General features: G+C 44.9%; 1 protein-coding gene across 1 annotated transcript in view; it reads left to right on the top strand.

Annotated features, from left to right (window-relative positions):
- The first annotated feature begins 590 nt into the window (after window positions 1-590).
- Window positions 591-15,749, top strand: part of LOC147107673 (ATPase MORC2-like) — a 62,834-nt gene continuing 47,675 nt past the window's right edge. The window contains exons 1-4 of the mRNA XM_086006069.1: window positions 591-742; window positions 830-883; window positions 4,402-4,436; window positions 7,810-7,878. Coding sequence (XP_085862195.1) covers window positions 678-742; window positions 830-883; window positions 4,402-4,436; window positions 7,810-7,878 — 223 coding nt within the window. The 5' untranslated portion in view covers window positions 591-677. The remainder of the gene's footprint in view (window positions 743-829; window positions 884-4,401; window positions 4,437-7,809; window positions 7,879-15,749) is intronic.

The raw sequence follows: 15,749 nt of genomic DNA on the forward strand, positions 1-15,749 counted from the left end.
TATTATCTCTCTGTTTACTTCTCCTCTGGCATTCACCTCTTGTGCCTGAGCCTGGATCAAGGCTGTAATGAGGATGGGAGCTTAGTGTTTCTGGTGGAACCCACAGTGAGTGTTGGCAAGCAAGCTCTTGATTACTAGGTGTTGCCTAATGGCGGCATTGATGAGTCCTTCCATGACTGTTGATTTGGGCGGAGGCTGATAGGCCAGTAATCGACCAGATTAGATTTTCCCTAATCTTTGTGGAACTTTCCACATTGTTGGTCACATCTCAGTGTCATAGCAGCAGTGAAATAGCTTAGCTGGAGGAGCTCCTAGTTCTGGTGCACGTGTCTTCTTCATTGCAGCCAGGATGTTGTTAGGACTCATAGCCTTCACTGCATCCAGTACGCTCAACCATTTCTTAATGTCAAATTGAGTGAACTGAATTTACTGGACACAGGCAATGCTGGGGATCTTGGCAGAAAGCTGAATTGGATTGTGCACTTGGCATTTTTGTCTCTGGTTTAAATTGAAAAAAAATCTGTAAGCTTATTTTGGATCTCCTTTTTGTTTATTTTTGACCTCAAGTTCCTGATCTGATTACAGAATAGAGCTGGTAGGAGTTTGGAGTACTTCAACTTTAGCTGTTGCCATAACTTGGAAAGGTATAGTGAAAGGAGGAGAAAGTGAGGATAAAAATGGCAGACAAGTACTATGAGTTATCCAGAGCTCAGCTTACCTGCGACTATCTTCACGCAAATTCGTAAGTATGACTGAACAATTTATATTTATTTACATTTTTGACCAAGAAAAAGAAAAACACAGATGCGATGTTTTTTTTAATTTATAGAACCACACATGAATTCCTCTTCGGAGCGTTGGCAGAATTGGTGGATAATGCAAGGTACAGTAATAAATATTACTAGTAAGTGACTAGTAAGATGAATAGTCAAATGTTATGCTTTAAATTGTTTTTTAAAAAGTGCAGCTGAAATGTTTGTTAGCTGAAGAAAACCATAGTTCCTTGTGTTTATTTTAGTTCTTTGTTGTAATCAATAAAAAGAGATAAGATAATTAATTTAATAGTAAATAATATGAATTATTTTATTGGACAAAGGAGTAAAGTTTGCGATTTTTGAACCGTAACTTTTGTGGTATCCCTAGTGATAGTCAAATGCAAATTTATCTTTTGATTTCAGATATGATTTTGAAATCTTGCAGTTATTATAAACTCAGAGGATTTCATTACCATTGTCACACCCAAAACCCAGAGATTACAGGCCCTGAAATTCCGTGGGATTCTCCTGGTCTTTAGCCATAACTCTTGTGGGAGACCAGCGGAATACCAGGAAAGTGCCACGTCTCGGCTGTTTCTGGGAGTTTTCTCAATGTCTTGTAAGGGGCTGAACTTCCACCCGCTCCTTTTGAGGAAAATGATGGGTGGGGGCAGGGTCACCATAACCTGCTCAGTTAGGACCTGGCATTGTAGTGGCAGCTGGTATGCTGAGTGACTGGAAGTATACTGGCCTTCACAAGGGTCCATGTGGCCCCACCGGTACGGTTGAGGCCAGGCAAGCAGCCGTTGCTAAGGGACTGAGAGATAATGGCTGGGATCAGGTGTTGGGGAGGCTAGGCAACCCCATGGGTGGGCAGGCATGGGTCAGTGCTGGAGGGCACCATTGGTGCAACCCTGAAGTAACTGCTGGGCTCACAACCCAAGGAATCTCTCAACCATAGTCTTTAATTTTTCTTGCACCTGGACCCAAGGTGGCAGACTTGACTCAAATGCCAGTGACAGCAGCCATTTAAATTTGCCACTGGCTGCACCCAACCATCGAAGGCACTCAGGAAAAAACCCTCGCCCAAGGAGGGTTTGCCTGTCTCCCACATGATAGCACTGGGTTGTTTATATTCTGTTTGTGCAACTGTCTGGAATTCTTTGTAACATTGGTCAATATTATTAAGAATTCAATGAAATAATTTCAAGGTGCTAAATGGGATCATTTATTCTTGGTGTACTAGTAGTGAGGTCATTTCCTGCTCACATTTAAAAGAAAATACAAACGTATTCTGAGTTGCTGGATAGGTATCCTGTAGCTGTTGAGAAACACTATCACATGTACAGGAAGCAACTATTTTACCACATGCTATCCTTTTATATTTGTAAAAAGCAGAAGAGGTTGCATTACAGGCATATGTGCAGTTAATCCCACTTGTAAGCAGTTAAGATGTATACTGGTTATATCGATCTGAAAATATGACCTTCTTTCTTCATTCCAGTTATGTTAGTCAAAATGGCAGCAGAACAATGAGCTGCATTTCTATGCATGGTATGGTAAATTGTAGACCTTGGGGGGGCTAAATTCGGTTGATTTACACCTCCCGTTAGCGCCCTAAGAGGGCGCTTAACAGGGTGCAAATCAACTAGCGCCTGGGCGAGGCGCCGTTAACGCCTCCCGCGAACGCCTCGGCTGTAATATTAGGTGGCGCCCCCCGACTTACCGCCGGACGCTATGTCCGCCGGGGTCGGGGGGGTGGGGCCTACCTGCGGCCGGGCCGGCGCTAGTTAAAGGGGAGGTGGCGGGCGGCCATTTTTATTGCTGGCCACCTGCCAGCACCTGCCCCCGTTGCTGTCCCTGGCCCCTGTGAAGCCACCCCCCCCCCGCGGGGTGCCGGCTGCTCTCCATGAGCCCGGCACTCCCGATCCCTGGTGGCCCAGCTGGGCCCCGGGTTGCACTGCACAATCCCCTCCCCTTTAATAAGGGGAGGAAGGCCTGCAGCACCGCAGCGCGACATGCCGTAACTCGTGGCACGTAGCGCCGCGATATTGGCTCACAGCGCCCCTAGAGGGACACGGGGCATTTCCAGTAGCGCCCCATCTCCCTCTCGGGGCGCTACCTGGGAAAACTGGCCGCGGGAGCGCTAACTTTTTCGGGGCGCTACCCAATTCTTACCCCTAGGCATTTTGGGTTCTTGTAATTATTTTGAAGCTATTTTTATACTTTCAAAATTATAGCATACCAAATGCTGTAAAGAATACAGAAAATAAATTGGATGAGTAATACAATTGTTTAAAATCTGAGCTGTAATACTGACAGCTAGTGGAAAAATTAAATACTGCAATTGCTGGAAATTTAAAACAAAATGCTGGTAACACTTGACAAGTCAGGCAGCATCTGTAAAGAAAGGAAAATGCTGACATTTCAGGCATAACTCTTCTTAAAACTGGAAGATATTACAGATGAACACCTTTTATGGGAAGGGGGACACATGCAAGTAAAGAAAAAGAATGAGCTGTAAAGTGATTAGGTGGTGGATGGGAGATGGTTAAAAGACAGAAGTGATAATAGCATAAGACAAAAGGAGGAAAATTATGAGAGAAATCAGAGAAATAAAAGACATCTACGAGAGCCAGAGAATGTGTGAATAGTTAAAGCAGGATTACTAAGTTGGAGAGGGATGCATGAAAACCTGAAAAGTGGAGCAGGTTCCAGTGGCCCTGCTGTTTGGTGGAAGAAAAAAGGCAGGTCAACACAGAGATGCAGATCACCCCACCGGCAATATACTGATGGGGGCTCCCCTTCCCCAAGTACCAACCCACTCGCTCCCCCATCCCCGACACACCCATCGTACATTAGCAACACCTACTGTATTTTTACTGAGAGAAAATGGTAGCTGTGGTTAGTCTGAAGTTGTGAGGTCAGTATTAAGACCAGACGGCTGGAGAGTGTCTAGTAGAAAGATGAGGTGGGTGACGGTAATTCGACTGAGAATAGCTACTTCTACCAGCTCGTTGGCACCTCCGAATGGAACTTGATGGAAATGCAGCTGGTAGTAAACTGGAATAATTAAAAGTTTTAAAATTTAGTGGCTTGCAGTATTTCTTTATAAAATTGAATTGACAGTCATGTAAAGCAGATAATCTTCAAAATCTTGCTTGGCATAATTTATCCCATTATCACGATGATTAGCATTTTAGATGGATAGGTATATTGGAGTTTTGCTTGGTTTATATTGGAGGCTGACAGAGAAACTTTCTTGAGGAAGTTAAATGTTATGGACACATTACATAGGGGGCGAAATTGGTCTCCCAGCAGTAGCATAAAACAGGCTCATGGTGAATCAGCAGCCTGTTTTACACCCCGCCCGATTTTTTTAATTCCACAATTGAAGAGAAAATTGGGCGTGATGTATAATGGGCTGCTACTCACTATGAGCCCGTTTTGCGCTACGGGCAAAGACCAATTTCATCCCCATAGACTTTAGGGACCTAATGGTCTTTTCTTGGCTGCGCTGTCTTATGTTCTTATCCATTTCTATAATGTTTTATGATTGAAAGCAATCTTCTGTTTGATTATTACCGTCGGCTGCTTTTTAAAGAAAAATTGAAAAATATAATAAAACATTGTTGTGTATTTGCAGAGATGCCAAAGCAATGCTATTGAACATTTATACCGGTGAGTCGTAATATCAAAAATGCAGTAATAGAGTTAGGTAGTGAAATTTGTATGAACAATTCACTGGTGAAATCAGTGCCCTTCTGTTAGATTAGGTACTTGTGACATGACTTTGCTAATTCTATTAGATAAAACAGAAAATGAATTACTTGATTGAACTATTCCTATTCTTGGATTCTCCTCAGAATTACCTCAGTCCTCTAACTGAGGTCTTTATTAAGGTTTTATATAGGCTCATTGTTATATTTTGGCTTTTATATTCTGTACTTCTTGTATAATACCATTCCATTAGCTTTTTGTTTACGGCCTTATGAAGCTAAGCTGCTGTCCTTAATATCCTGTGAACCTGTGCCCCCCAAATGCCTTTGGTCTTCCATGGCATGGAGACTACTTCCATTTGGAATATAATTATTGCTGTTAATTTTTTTACCAAAATGTATCACCTCACAATTAGTGACATTGAATTCTATCTGCCACTTTTTTAGCCCATTCTACCATCTTATTGATATCCTTTTGCAGCTTCCATGTAATTCTATGTAATTAACTATAGCTCCTATTTTGGAATCATCTGCAAATTTTGACACTATTCCCTCTACGAGGCCTATATCCAAATCACTGATATACATAGTGAACAGAAGTGGCCCCAAAACTATACCCTGTGGGACACCACTACCCACTTCCAACCACTCTGGAAAAACTGCGCTTTACTCTGACTCCCCGTTTTCTCCCTTCTCACCAATTTTAATCTAGTTTTCTATCCCCTCTTAATTAGAGGCTCTAATTTTTTCCCTACCACAGACATTAAACTAGCTGCCCTGCAATTATCTCTGTCTCCCTTTTTAAAAATGACAAAACTCCACACTCAATAGAGCCCTAAACTAAATATGTTTTAGGGCCTCAGCAATTTACTCCTTCACATATAGTTACTGTGCTCTTAGGTCCTGTGTGTTAGATTCTCTGAAGCTGATAGAACAGAGCTATCTGTATGGCAGATGAAAGCACAACTTAGCTGAAGCTGGATTTGTGCAGCATGATGTGTATGTGATGTGTACAATGCCGCTTTAACTTGGAAGTTATGCAGAATCTGGTATTAAAATAATAAACACATAGGGTGAGAAATTCGTGTAGCGCCTGAAACTGGTGCGAAATGGGCATTGCACATGGAACGTGCACCCGATGGCACAGGCCTGAGACTCACTCAAAATTCGGTCTCCTCTCCATAAAACTGATGGGCTGTGGACACCGATCCGGCATCCCTATGCAGCTCGATGGTCGGGGCCCGCAGTATTTCTGTGGAGCCCAATTGATGACTAATTTGGAGCGGTGTCCGAAAACGGGCATTAGAACCCTGATTTGCATATTTAAGATGCTTAACACCGGGGTCTATTTCTTGGGGGAGATCAGGTGTGAGAAATTGTGACCCAATATTGATCACCCCGATGCAAATTTTTCACCCCAAAACAGGAGCGACAATTACCAATTTCTTCCCTGTAGTCTATAAGCAAGTGTTCGGTGAGTTTTGCATGCCTGCCTTATCCAAATCAATGGGAAGAAAATACAATATCAAACAGTAGCATTGAGTAGAAATGGATAGGGAAGCACATGTTCACAATTAAAGTGACCATACATGGGTAGCCATCGTAAGCATCACACCAATCAGCCCAACCATTTTGAGGGAAAACACAAGCACCACCTGTCTGAAAATGGCATTAAATTTTGGTTTACTTTTGCTGACTTTAATTTACTTTACCTTTTCTGAAAACGGAATTGCATTCAATGTGAAAGCCCTGCCAGTTGTCAGTGGATTGTTTACCAACAAGTTAGAACTCACATTAGCTACATTAACCACACCACTCAATCTCTAGGCCAGCCAGCCAATCAGGCTCAGATGGTCAAACTGTAAAACACTTATTTTTGACACTGTACCATCTTAGGACAGGCGTAAGCTCCAATTTGTACATCTCTTTGTAACATAGTAACCTACCTCTAAGCCCAAAGCTCTTGGAAGGGTTTAATTCATGTATTACACAGGTTATATTGGCCTAGAAATTCGGTGGGGTTAGCGCCCAATTAGAGGCGTTAGAGGGCCTTGCGCCGGAATTATAGCCGCGATCGAAATTGCGTTGGGCCCTACCATCGGCGTTAGCCGGTAGCGCTGCGCCGGCACCGATGACGTCATCGGTGTGCGCAGTGTCCCGGTTGCCGTGGTAACGCGGCCGGACGCCCAAATTCAGTTGTGGCCGCCTCGCCCGTGGCAGCCGCAACCAACGATTGTTCAACGGGATGTTGCAGCACGTAGCGCCGGCGCATTAAGGTGGAGCGGCGGCCGGCCGCTTTCCCGGCGGCCGCCTGCCCGCACCTCCCTCCCTGGACTCCTCCACCACCCCCCCGCGGCACTGATGTGTGTGGCCCGCGAGCCCGGCACTTCTCCGAGTTGTCGGGCGAATCGACCGGTCAGCGGTCGGCTGCAGGCAGCTCCTCCTTAACAGAAGGAGGAGGCCTGCAGTACCCCAGCCTGCCGCACCGCATCGGGTGCCGCAGCGGGGGATTAGCGCTGCAAACCTGCATTCAGCGCCCATAGTGAGGCGCTGAAACCCTCCATTAGCGCCCGCAGCCGTCTGGGCGCGGGGCAGCTGAATTTTTGGCGGGCGCAGCGGCAATTATCGCGGGCGCAAAATTTCGGGCGCAAAAGCCCTGGCGGAGGCAAACCTAATTTCTAGGCCATTGTTTTTTAACTGCACGTGATGGTGCAACATCCTCTTGGCCACTCAACACCAACAGTGTAGTATAAAATGGGCAAATGTACATTAGTGCTTTGTTAGCAAAGTCACCTGGAATGAACTGTCTTGGACTGGTAAATATGGGTTTGGGGCATAGTATCAAAAAAACCTGTGAAAAGCACCACCAAAAAATGGAAAACATTTTAAAGTTTAAAACAAATTCAGGTGGATCTGCATCTTGTCTCCCATTTATTCATGACTATCTCATCATCTCTTTTTAGTCATTAAAAATTACACAGTTGGTGATGAGCAGTGGTCCATGCTGTAAGATCACGATGCTGTTGCTGATGATGTAATCAGTGAGCTTGAATGATAACCAACAGGAAATATATACGTGTGTGTGTGTATATATGTATAATTTTAAAAAATATGAAAATAACAGTTTCAGATTTCACAAGTCATAAACTCACAATATAAGATTCATGCTGTTATATCAAAGTTGTGTTCGCTAGCATTCTGCATTCAAGTCAGTTATAAACAGTTTTAAATTTCATTCTAACTTTATTTATTCAGATTTCTTTTTCAACTAATTTTCATCTCAGGAAAATGTGGAAGCCAAAAAATTGATACCATTTTGATAATTCTTGTTTCAGAGATTAATGAAGAATTGAAAGGGGGGCTTATGCTGTGTTTTCTGGATGATGGTATTGGCATGGATCCGAGTAAGTACATTTAGAATAACTATCTCAGTGCTATCTGTAGCGTTGGAAATTTCCTTGGGGGTTTTTCCCGATTGACCGCCATAGCTTCGGCGGAAGATCTGTGGAAACCCTGGATGCACCATGTAAACCAGGTTTCCACCAATCTTCTGCTGAAGTCACAGTGACTAATCGGGAGTAGCCCTGAGGAAATTCACGCCGTAGGTTTTTTTTAAACCATGTGCAGCACAAAAGCATTAACAAATTTCAGACAAACCTAGGCCTTGGGAAAACTGTCTTAACATTGATACTTAGTACTCCCCTCAGTACACCCCTCAAAATTTAAACATCAGCCTTTTTAAAGTTGTCTATCCTGACTTGATAACGATTCTCAGAAATTGGGGATTCCATTTGCTAAGTTAAGTAGGGTTTGGGAAAGGAATAGAGAAATGGAAGTGGAGAAGCAGCACTCGTGGAATAACAAAAAGAAGAAAAGAGATGAAGCTGGTAACTGAAAGGATAAGAAGGGCTATAAAAAATAACTAATTAAATGAAGATGCATGCAACAAAACAACAATTGCATGAGCTTGAAATTCTAACTGATGATGTTACAATAGTAAAATTCTCGTTATCTACACAAGTGACTTTGAAATCAGCATTAGTATTTATCCATGTATGCTAGTCCTGGACCAGTGAACCAAAAGGTCTAGACTGACTCCTCTAGGTTAACATACAAAATGTGCACATAGTGGGAATTGTTAAATCAGGTCGGCGAACTTCCAAAATACTTCATTGTTTCTTGTAGTTTGGTTTCAAACCTAGGACCAGTTTACTTGGAACTGTCTGACAGTGGCAAGATATTTCATTAGTAGGATACTTTCAATAGTTCTTCTATTTGTCTTAACCGAATACTTTATGGATCTAATTTTTGTAGAATTTATTTTTAAATTACTGTAGAAACATCTTTTGTTTCTCATCAAACATAAATATAACATTTCACAAAAAGTAAAGTAAAATGCCACGTAGAAGAGTACTTACTAATGTCAGTTAAAATGAAAGACAAAAAAGAATAACGTGGTTGGGAAATAAAACACATGGGGCTGGATTTTGATACTGGGGCGGGCTGGGGTCGTGTAATCCACATTTCGTGTTATCCACCCGATTCTAAATCGATGTGCGAAAATGATGCCATTTTAACTTAATTGGCCAATTGAGTTCCAACGTGTGGGAACCCATGGCCAATGAGTTTTTCCAGTCTGAAAGTCGCCTCCGATGATGTCATCATTGCTGCTGCATTTAAGGTCTGCAACAAGCCTTGCTTCTTCTGCAGACTGCCAAGCTTTTGGCCTTGCATGTTAGAGGCACCTGCAGGAAGAATGGCCAGCCAGAGACCTAGGTCTGCACCCTGCTTTGATGACATTGCCCTGCAGGCTTTAGTATAGGGAGCAAGAGCAAATAAAGAGGTGCTCTTCCCTTCTCCAGGGAGCAAGAAGCCTCCCCAGCAAACCAAGGCTGTGTGGATCCAGGTGGGTGGCAGAGGAGGTAAACTCTGTCAATAACCCGCAGAACCTGGCTTCAGTGCAGGAAGAGGTTTCATGACCTTCTGCGCACTGGAAAAGTGAGTATGAATTTCCCATCACCCTCAATCTGATCCCCATTGCCTCTCCTCACCAGCACTCAGCTTTAGCATTCTCTTCCTCCACATCCCACTTGACACTGACATCCATGCACCCTTACCCATTCCCTCTCTATGGTCACATTCACCTAACTATTCGACTATGCAGCTCTCACACTCCCTATCACTGTGATGCAATTACAACTTACAACACACAGGGAGGGCCCTTGGTCTTGCCACCTCACTCCATCTTTGTCTCCTTCTAAGCATCTATGCTATGGATTCTCTACACTCACTCCTTCATTTTCACTCAAATTCCACTTGTCTCCCACATTGCAGGAAAAGAGAGCTCACAATAAGAGGGAAAGAGCGAGGACAGGATGAGGGCCACCCTCAGTAGCCCAGCTCACCACCTGGGAGGAGGCGGTCCTGGAGATCGTGGGAGTGGAGGAAGGTTCCCAAGTGGGGGACGGACATACGGGCGCATCACAGCAAGCTGGTGACAGAATAGTTTGGCATCTCTTTTCAATGATATTGCATGAGTGGCTGATAATGATTCTGAAGCTATAACAGATGGACTTATGGTCATCTGCAATATGCAAGGTGCATGTAACCTTGGCCTCACATTTCTGACTCCTTTACTCCCCCACAGGACCATCGACAGCGCCCATCCCCACTAGCCAGGAGGAAGAGCCTGAGCATCCAGACTCCTCAGAGGAAGCTGCAACCTCTGAGGGCGCAGCGTCAGCAGAATTCACCGCACCCAGCACCAGCGCAGACACTCACACCTCGGTGGGACCTTCGCGAGATAGAGTATAGTGTTGTCACCTGGTGTATCACAGCTCACAAGTGAGCATCAGCAGATGGTGGAGACAGGGACAGCAGTGGAGAGTCCTCGTCGGAGGGCGCAGGACTCTGCCAGCTCGGCTCAGCTGCATGTCGACCCTCTGCCTCTGGGTCCATCCACAAGATCAGCGGTGCTGGAACTCCAGGAACAGATGCAGGAGTCTCTGGCAGGTTTTGTCACCAGGGTTGCTGCGAGTGTGGAGCGAATGGAGGAGTCCATTGCGAACACGAGCAGAGCATTTGTGGAGTCATTGGCGCATGAACGCATCACCATGGAAAGGATGGCAACCTCCATGGTGGTGATAAGTCGCCAGAGTGCAGAAAACATGGTGAGTGTTCTGAATAGAATGACATCTCTGGAGGAGCGATCGCCATCTATTGAACAGAGAAACCAGAACTTCATGGAAGTCCTTCTGAGTAGGATTACCAGTGCAGATACAGGTCACCAAGACCCCCCTGATGTGCAGCAAGGTGCTCTCAGCCACTTGCAAGCGCTGAGGGGGACCTGACCCATGTGAGGGAAGTTGGTGGCAGACATCAAGGAAGTGGGGACTCCTCTCCAAGCGCTCACACTTCCATGCCACTGCAGAGCCCTCGGTCAGAGACCCACCAGAGTCCACACCCAACTGAGATCGGCGTCTCAACCCCTGCACAGCCGTAGGAGCAGCAGACTGTTGGCGAGCCCTCACAGGTTCGCAACCCCAGAGGACGCCCGCCAAAGGTGTCAAGACAGGAGCAGCAAGAAAGTGAGCAAGGGGCCTCCACATCTGCTGAAGCCACAGGGGAAGCACCACGTAGGAGCACGCGTAAGAGAAAGATACTGCACAAATAGTCACAAGGGTAGTCACTTGGGTGAAATTTAATGTTTTATGTTAAAAAGCCATCAGATAATTACTGTAAATAAAAAATCTGATGGCTGCTGCTGCAGTTGTGGCGTGTGTCATTTCGCGAATGGGACTTCCACATTGAGGGCTTAGGATTACTTGCAATTGTCAGTATGGTGGTCAAATTGCTAGGAATCTGTTGGTTCTTGGCCATTGTCGATGCTCAGGTAAGAAGCTGCGAGGTAAAAGTGCTTGATTGGCTAGGCTAAGCAAATCTGGCCAAGATGAGTGCGTTCCTTGCACCCCAGGCAGCAATGTTCTCGCGTTCTGCTGCCGCTGGTTGATGGGCCTCTGCAAGATATTCGTTTTCGCTCTCCTCCCTCCTCCCATTCATCTGAGGAGGATATGTGACGAACCACTTGGTCCTCAGGAATCTGCAAGCCACGACGCTGTGCCATGTTGTGAAGTGCACAGCAAACCACGACGATTCTGGAGACCCTGGCTGCTGAGTACTGCAGGGCTCCACCTGATCTATCCAGGCATCTGAAGCGCACCTTCAGCAAACCGATGGTTTGCTCCATTATGGCTCTGGTGGACATGTAGCTGGAGTTGTAGCTCTCCTTGGCTTCGTTGGATGGGCTCCTCAACGGCGTAATTAGCCACGTCTTCAGGGGATAGCCCTTGTCTCCAAGTAGCCATCCGTTAAGTTGGTCTGGCGGATTGAATAGCGGAAGGCACACTAGACTGGCGCAGTATGAAGGAGTCATGGCAACTGCCAGGGTACTTGGCACAAACATGCAAAATTTCCTTCTTGTGGTCACACGTGAGCTGAATGTTAACGGAGTGGAAGCCCTTGCAGTTGACACAAATACCTGGATTGCGATGGGGTGCCTTAAGGGCCACATGTGTGCAGTCAACTACACCCTGCACCCTTGGAAAGCCTGCCAGATTAGCTAATCCAACCGCACGCGCCGTGACACTTGCTTGATCCTTGGTGAAATGGATGTGATTGTGCGCGATGGCAAAGAGGGCATTGGTTACCTGCGTGATGCAAGTGTGTGCGGCCGCCTGGGAGATGCCGCTGATGTCTGCTGCTGATCCCTGGAATGAGCCTGAGGCAAAAAAGTTGAGTGCGGTGGTGACTTTGACGGCCACTGGTAAGGGTTGTCCACCTGGTCCTCTGGGCTCCAGGTCTTGTTGCAGCATTGCGCAGATGTCACCCACTACCTCTCGCGAAAGTCGGAGCTGCCTTTGGCACTGCTGCTCAGACATGTTGAGGTAGCTGACCCTGTGTCTGTAGACCCTGTTTGGGGGGTATCTCCTGCGCCGATGGGCTTCCATGCGCTGGCCCCTTCTGGCCTGTGCAGCTTCAGGTGGGTGAGCAGCAGCTTGGCGCTCCTGTTGGTGCTGCTGCTGTTGGTGCTGCTGCTGTTCCTGGTTCTGCTGCTGCCGCAGCTGGTCTTCGTCCTCATCTGATGTCCAGAAGGGAAGGAAATAAATGCCTCCCATGCTTCTGGTATATGCCTCAGTTGAGGAAGCGCTCAGTCAAGGCGGCGAGAGGGGTTTCCCAGGAGGTCACACTGGAGATGGGTATCAGGCTCCAAACTTCCACAGCTGTGGTTATGCCTTCTAAAAGTTCCCCCAGACCTGAGACAACAAAGTCCTGTCACCTGCAAATGATGGTTGATCAAATATCCTATTTAATGGTGGAGCTGCAGCTAATAGTCAGCAATCCAATTGTGCTCCCGCCAGGTTTCACCATCGTGTTTAAGAACAGGCGTGCTTCACGTGGGGGGAAAAGGGTTAAAATCAAACTGGCATTATAAAGGCAATTTAGTGCTTGTTAAGGGCCTTAACAGCCTCTCCCGCCTCTTGGAGGCGGGACGGAGATGGGACAAGTAGACACGATTTAATGAAAATTGCTTGGAGGCGGGGTTGGGCCCGCCTGCCAGTTTTTGCAATTTTAACCCCCCACACGCCTCCAATCCCGCCTCAACGGCCCAATGAAAATCGAGCCCATAAGGTAGAATTCCACTTAACAAAAAACATAATGGCCCAGAAATTTGGGTCGGAGGCTTCCCACGGGTGCAAGCCTCCGACCTACACTTACCCAGCGCGCCGGCCGTTGAGCTGTGGGCCCGCGTGGGATCCCGATCCTGGGCCTGCTCCAACTGCTGGCGCGCAGTGCTTGCGAATCCCAGGGGCGCAGTTAGTTCGATGCATCCCCTGGGATCACTTGGGCCATGGAGAGCCAATGGTAGCAGGGAAATGCCCATTCATAAAATTGACAGGAAGAGCTGTCGAAACTATAAATACTATAAGCCCCAAAACATCACTAAAACGTCAATTAATTTTTTTTTTAAATCACATTTTTAAAATAACTATAAATTACATAAAATAACTATTTTAAACAATAATTTACATTTTTGAAAAAGTTAATTACATTTTCTAACTGGGCTAAAAATAAACTTACCTTTCTTTAAAGTATTTAAAAATAATAAACCTGTGGGAAAAAATGTTTTAATTTTAATTAATTCACCACTTACCTTGTTAAAAGCAGGCCTTGCGCCTGCCTTTTACATGTGTAACTCCTGGAGACTTACGTTTTTTTTGCAGGTTTCTCCGGGAGGGTAAGTTCCATGCGCACGCGCTGCCTCTCCGGTGTACATGTTCGACCTCTGAACCCCTTCCTTTAAGGGAACGGAAGTTCCGGTTTCCCGCACATGCGCAATGCATGCACGAAACCGGCACTTCCGTTGGGCCTACGGCTGAGTACCCTGTGTGTACTCACCCGTGGAGACCCGAATTTCTGGCCATTGTCTTTTTCTGTAATTAATTAACTATTAATGAAATCACAATCAGAAATGATATGTTTCAAAGTAATAGTGTGTCATTAGTTATGGAGAAAACAGGCCGTTGTGTCTTTGGGCCTTACCTAACCTCCTTGCTCTAGATTATTTTGGCTCACGTATGTTAGATCGCTCTCATAGGTGAGCCCCAACTCCCCATACCTTTGAGAGTGTTTATCTTTGCCTTGAGAGCCAGATAAGCTTTCAGTAGCTTGCCAAGGAAACAAATAGCTAGCTCTCTTCTGTAATTGCTTTTGGTTACTGGACTTAATATATGCCTTCATAAGATCCTACTCTAATCTTCAAAAGCAGTAGCGCTTCAGATCAGATTTTGATTTAGGCTTAAAATATCAAAAGAAATTATTTTACAAAAGATGAAACCAGGAAACGAGTAACACAAAATATAATTATAATTACAGTAATTTATTCCATTTAATTCCTCGAATGAACAAAATAATAAGATTGCAACGCTAAGGACTAAGATAACCCTTTGTAAATGACTGTTAAATGATACAGCATCTCTTTCCCTTGAATTTCTTCCACTGTGGGAGCCTGATAAATGTAAACTGTTTCTTGGAAATGCAATGTTTTTTTTTCCTCTTTCAGGAGTTTCAAACTGACCAGTTCATTCTCTGAGGTTTTCAAACTTAACACTCTTGATTTAGACAGATTTGGTCTTGTCATGGCCCAGAAACGAGTTGCTGAGAATTTCTGAATTTTGGGTATCTCCCCACTCAAATTTAAAAAGGAATTGACAGTCAGATACAAACACAACTACTCACACAGCATTGTTTAAGTTTGAATTATTCCTGCCTCCAGCCTGTAACCACCAAAACTTGCAACGTTCCATTGAAATAAGCTTGGTACTGGGCACGTGAACTGCCATCATTTAAAAAAAAAAATCTACTTTTGTATTTTGACCGAATTTAAAGGAACAGCCACACTAAATCAAAACTAGAGAAAATACCTAATTTTTGTGTCACGGCTATCCTTCCATTTTTTTCTAATCAGTTATTGAGGAACTTAAAAAGTTGGAGGAGTACTGTATGTGATAAGAAAATAGAAGGGCATATTATTTAACCTCTTCTCAGAACCCTGGCAAACTACAGTCTCCTCCTGAAAACCTAGCAATAACTTCTTACAGTTGACAGTTAGGAGCATAGACCGGGCAACACCCGAAGCCTGTTCCACCAATCAATCAGATCATGGCTGACCTGTACCTCCACTCCATTTACCTGTCTTTGATCATATCCCTTGTTAACAAAAATCTATCAATTTGAGTCTTGAAAATTTCAATTGACTCAGCATCCACAGCCTATTGGAGGAGAGAGTACCAGATTTCTATTATCCTTTGTGTGAAAGGGTGCTTCTTGATATCACTCCTAATAGCCTAGCTCTAAGTTTAAGATTGTGCCCCCTTGTTCTGGATTCCCCCACCAGAGAAAATAGTTTATCTATCCTATGGGAACCCCTTATCATTTAAAATACCTTGATTAGATTATACCTCAACCCTTGAAACTCAAGCGAATGTAAACCAAGTTTATGCAACCTGTCTGAATAATTTAACCCTTTAACCCCTGGTGTCATTCTGGTGAATCTATATAGTACTCCCTCCAAGGCCAATATATCTTTCCTTCGGTATGGTGCCAAAAACTGAACACAGTTCTCCTGATGGGGTCTGGCCAAGGCTCTGTACAACTGAAGTATCACTTCCTCACTTTTGTATTCCAACCCCCCTTGAGATAAAGCTAACATTCCATT

This window comes from Somniosus microcephalus, chromosome 14 (assembly GCF_052327205.1).
Source record: "Somniosus microcephalus isolate GS21.2 chromosome 14, FLI_Smic_1.0, whole genome shotgun sequence".
NCBI classification, from domain to species: Eukaryota; Metazoa; Chordata; class Chondrichthyes; order Squaliformes; family Somniosidae; genus Somniosus; species Somniosus microcephalus.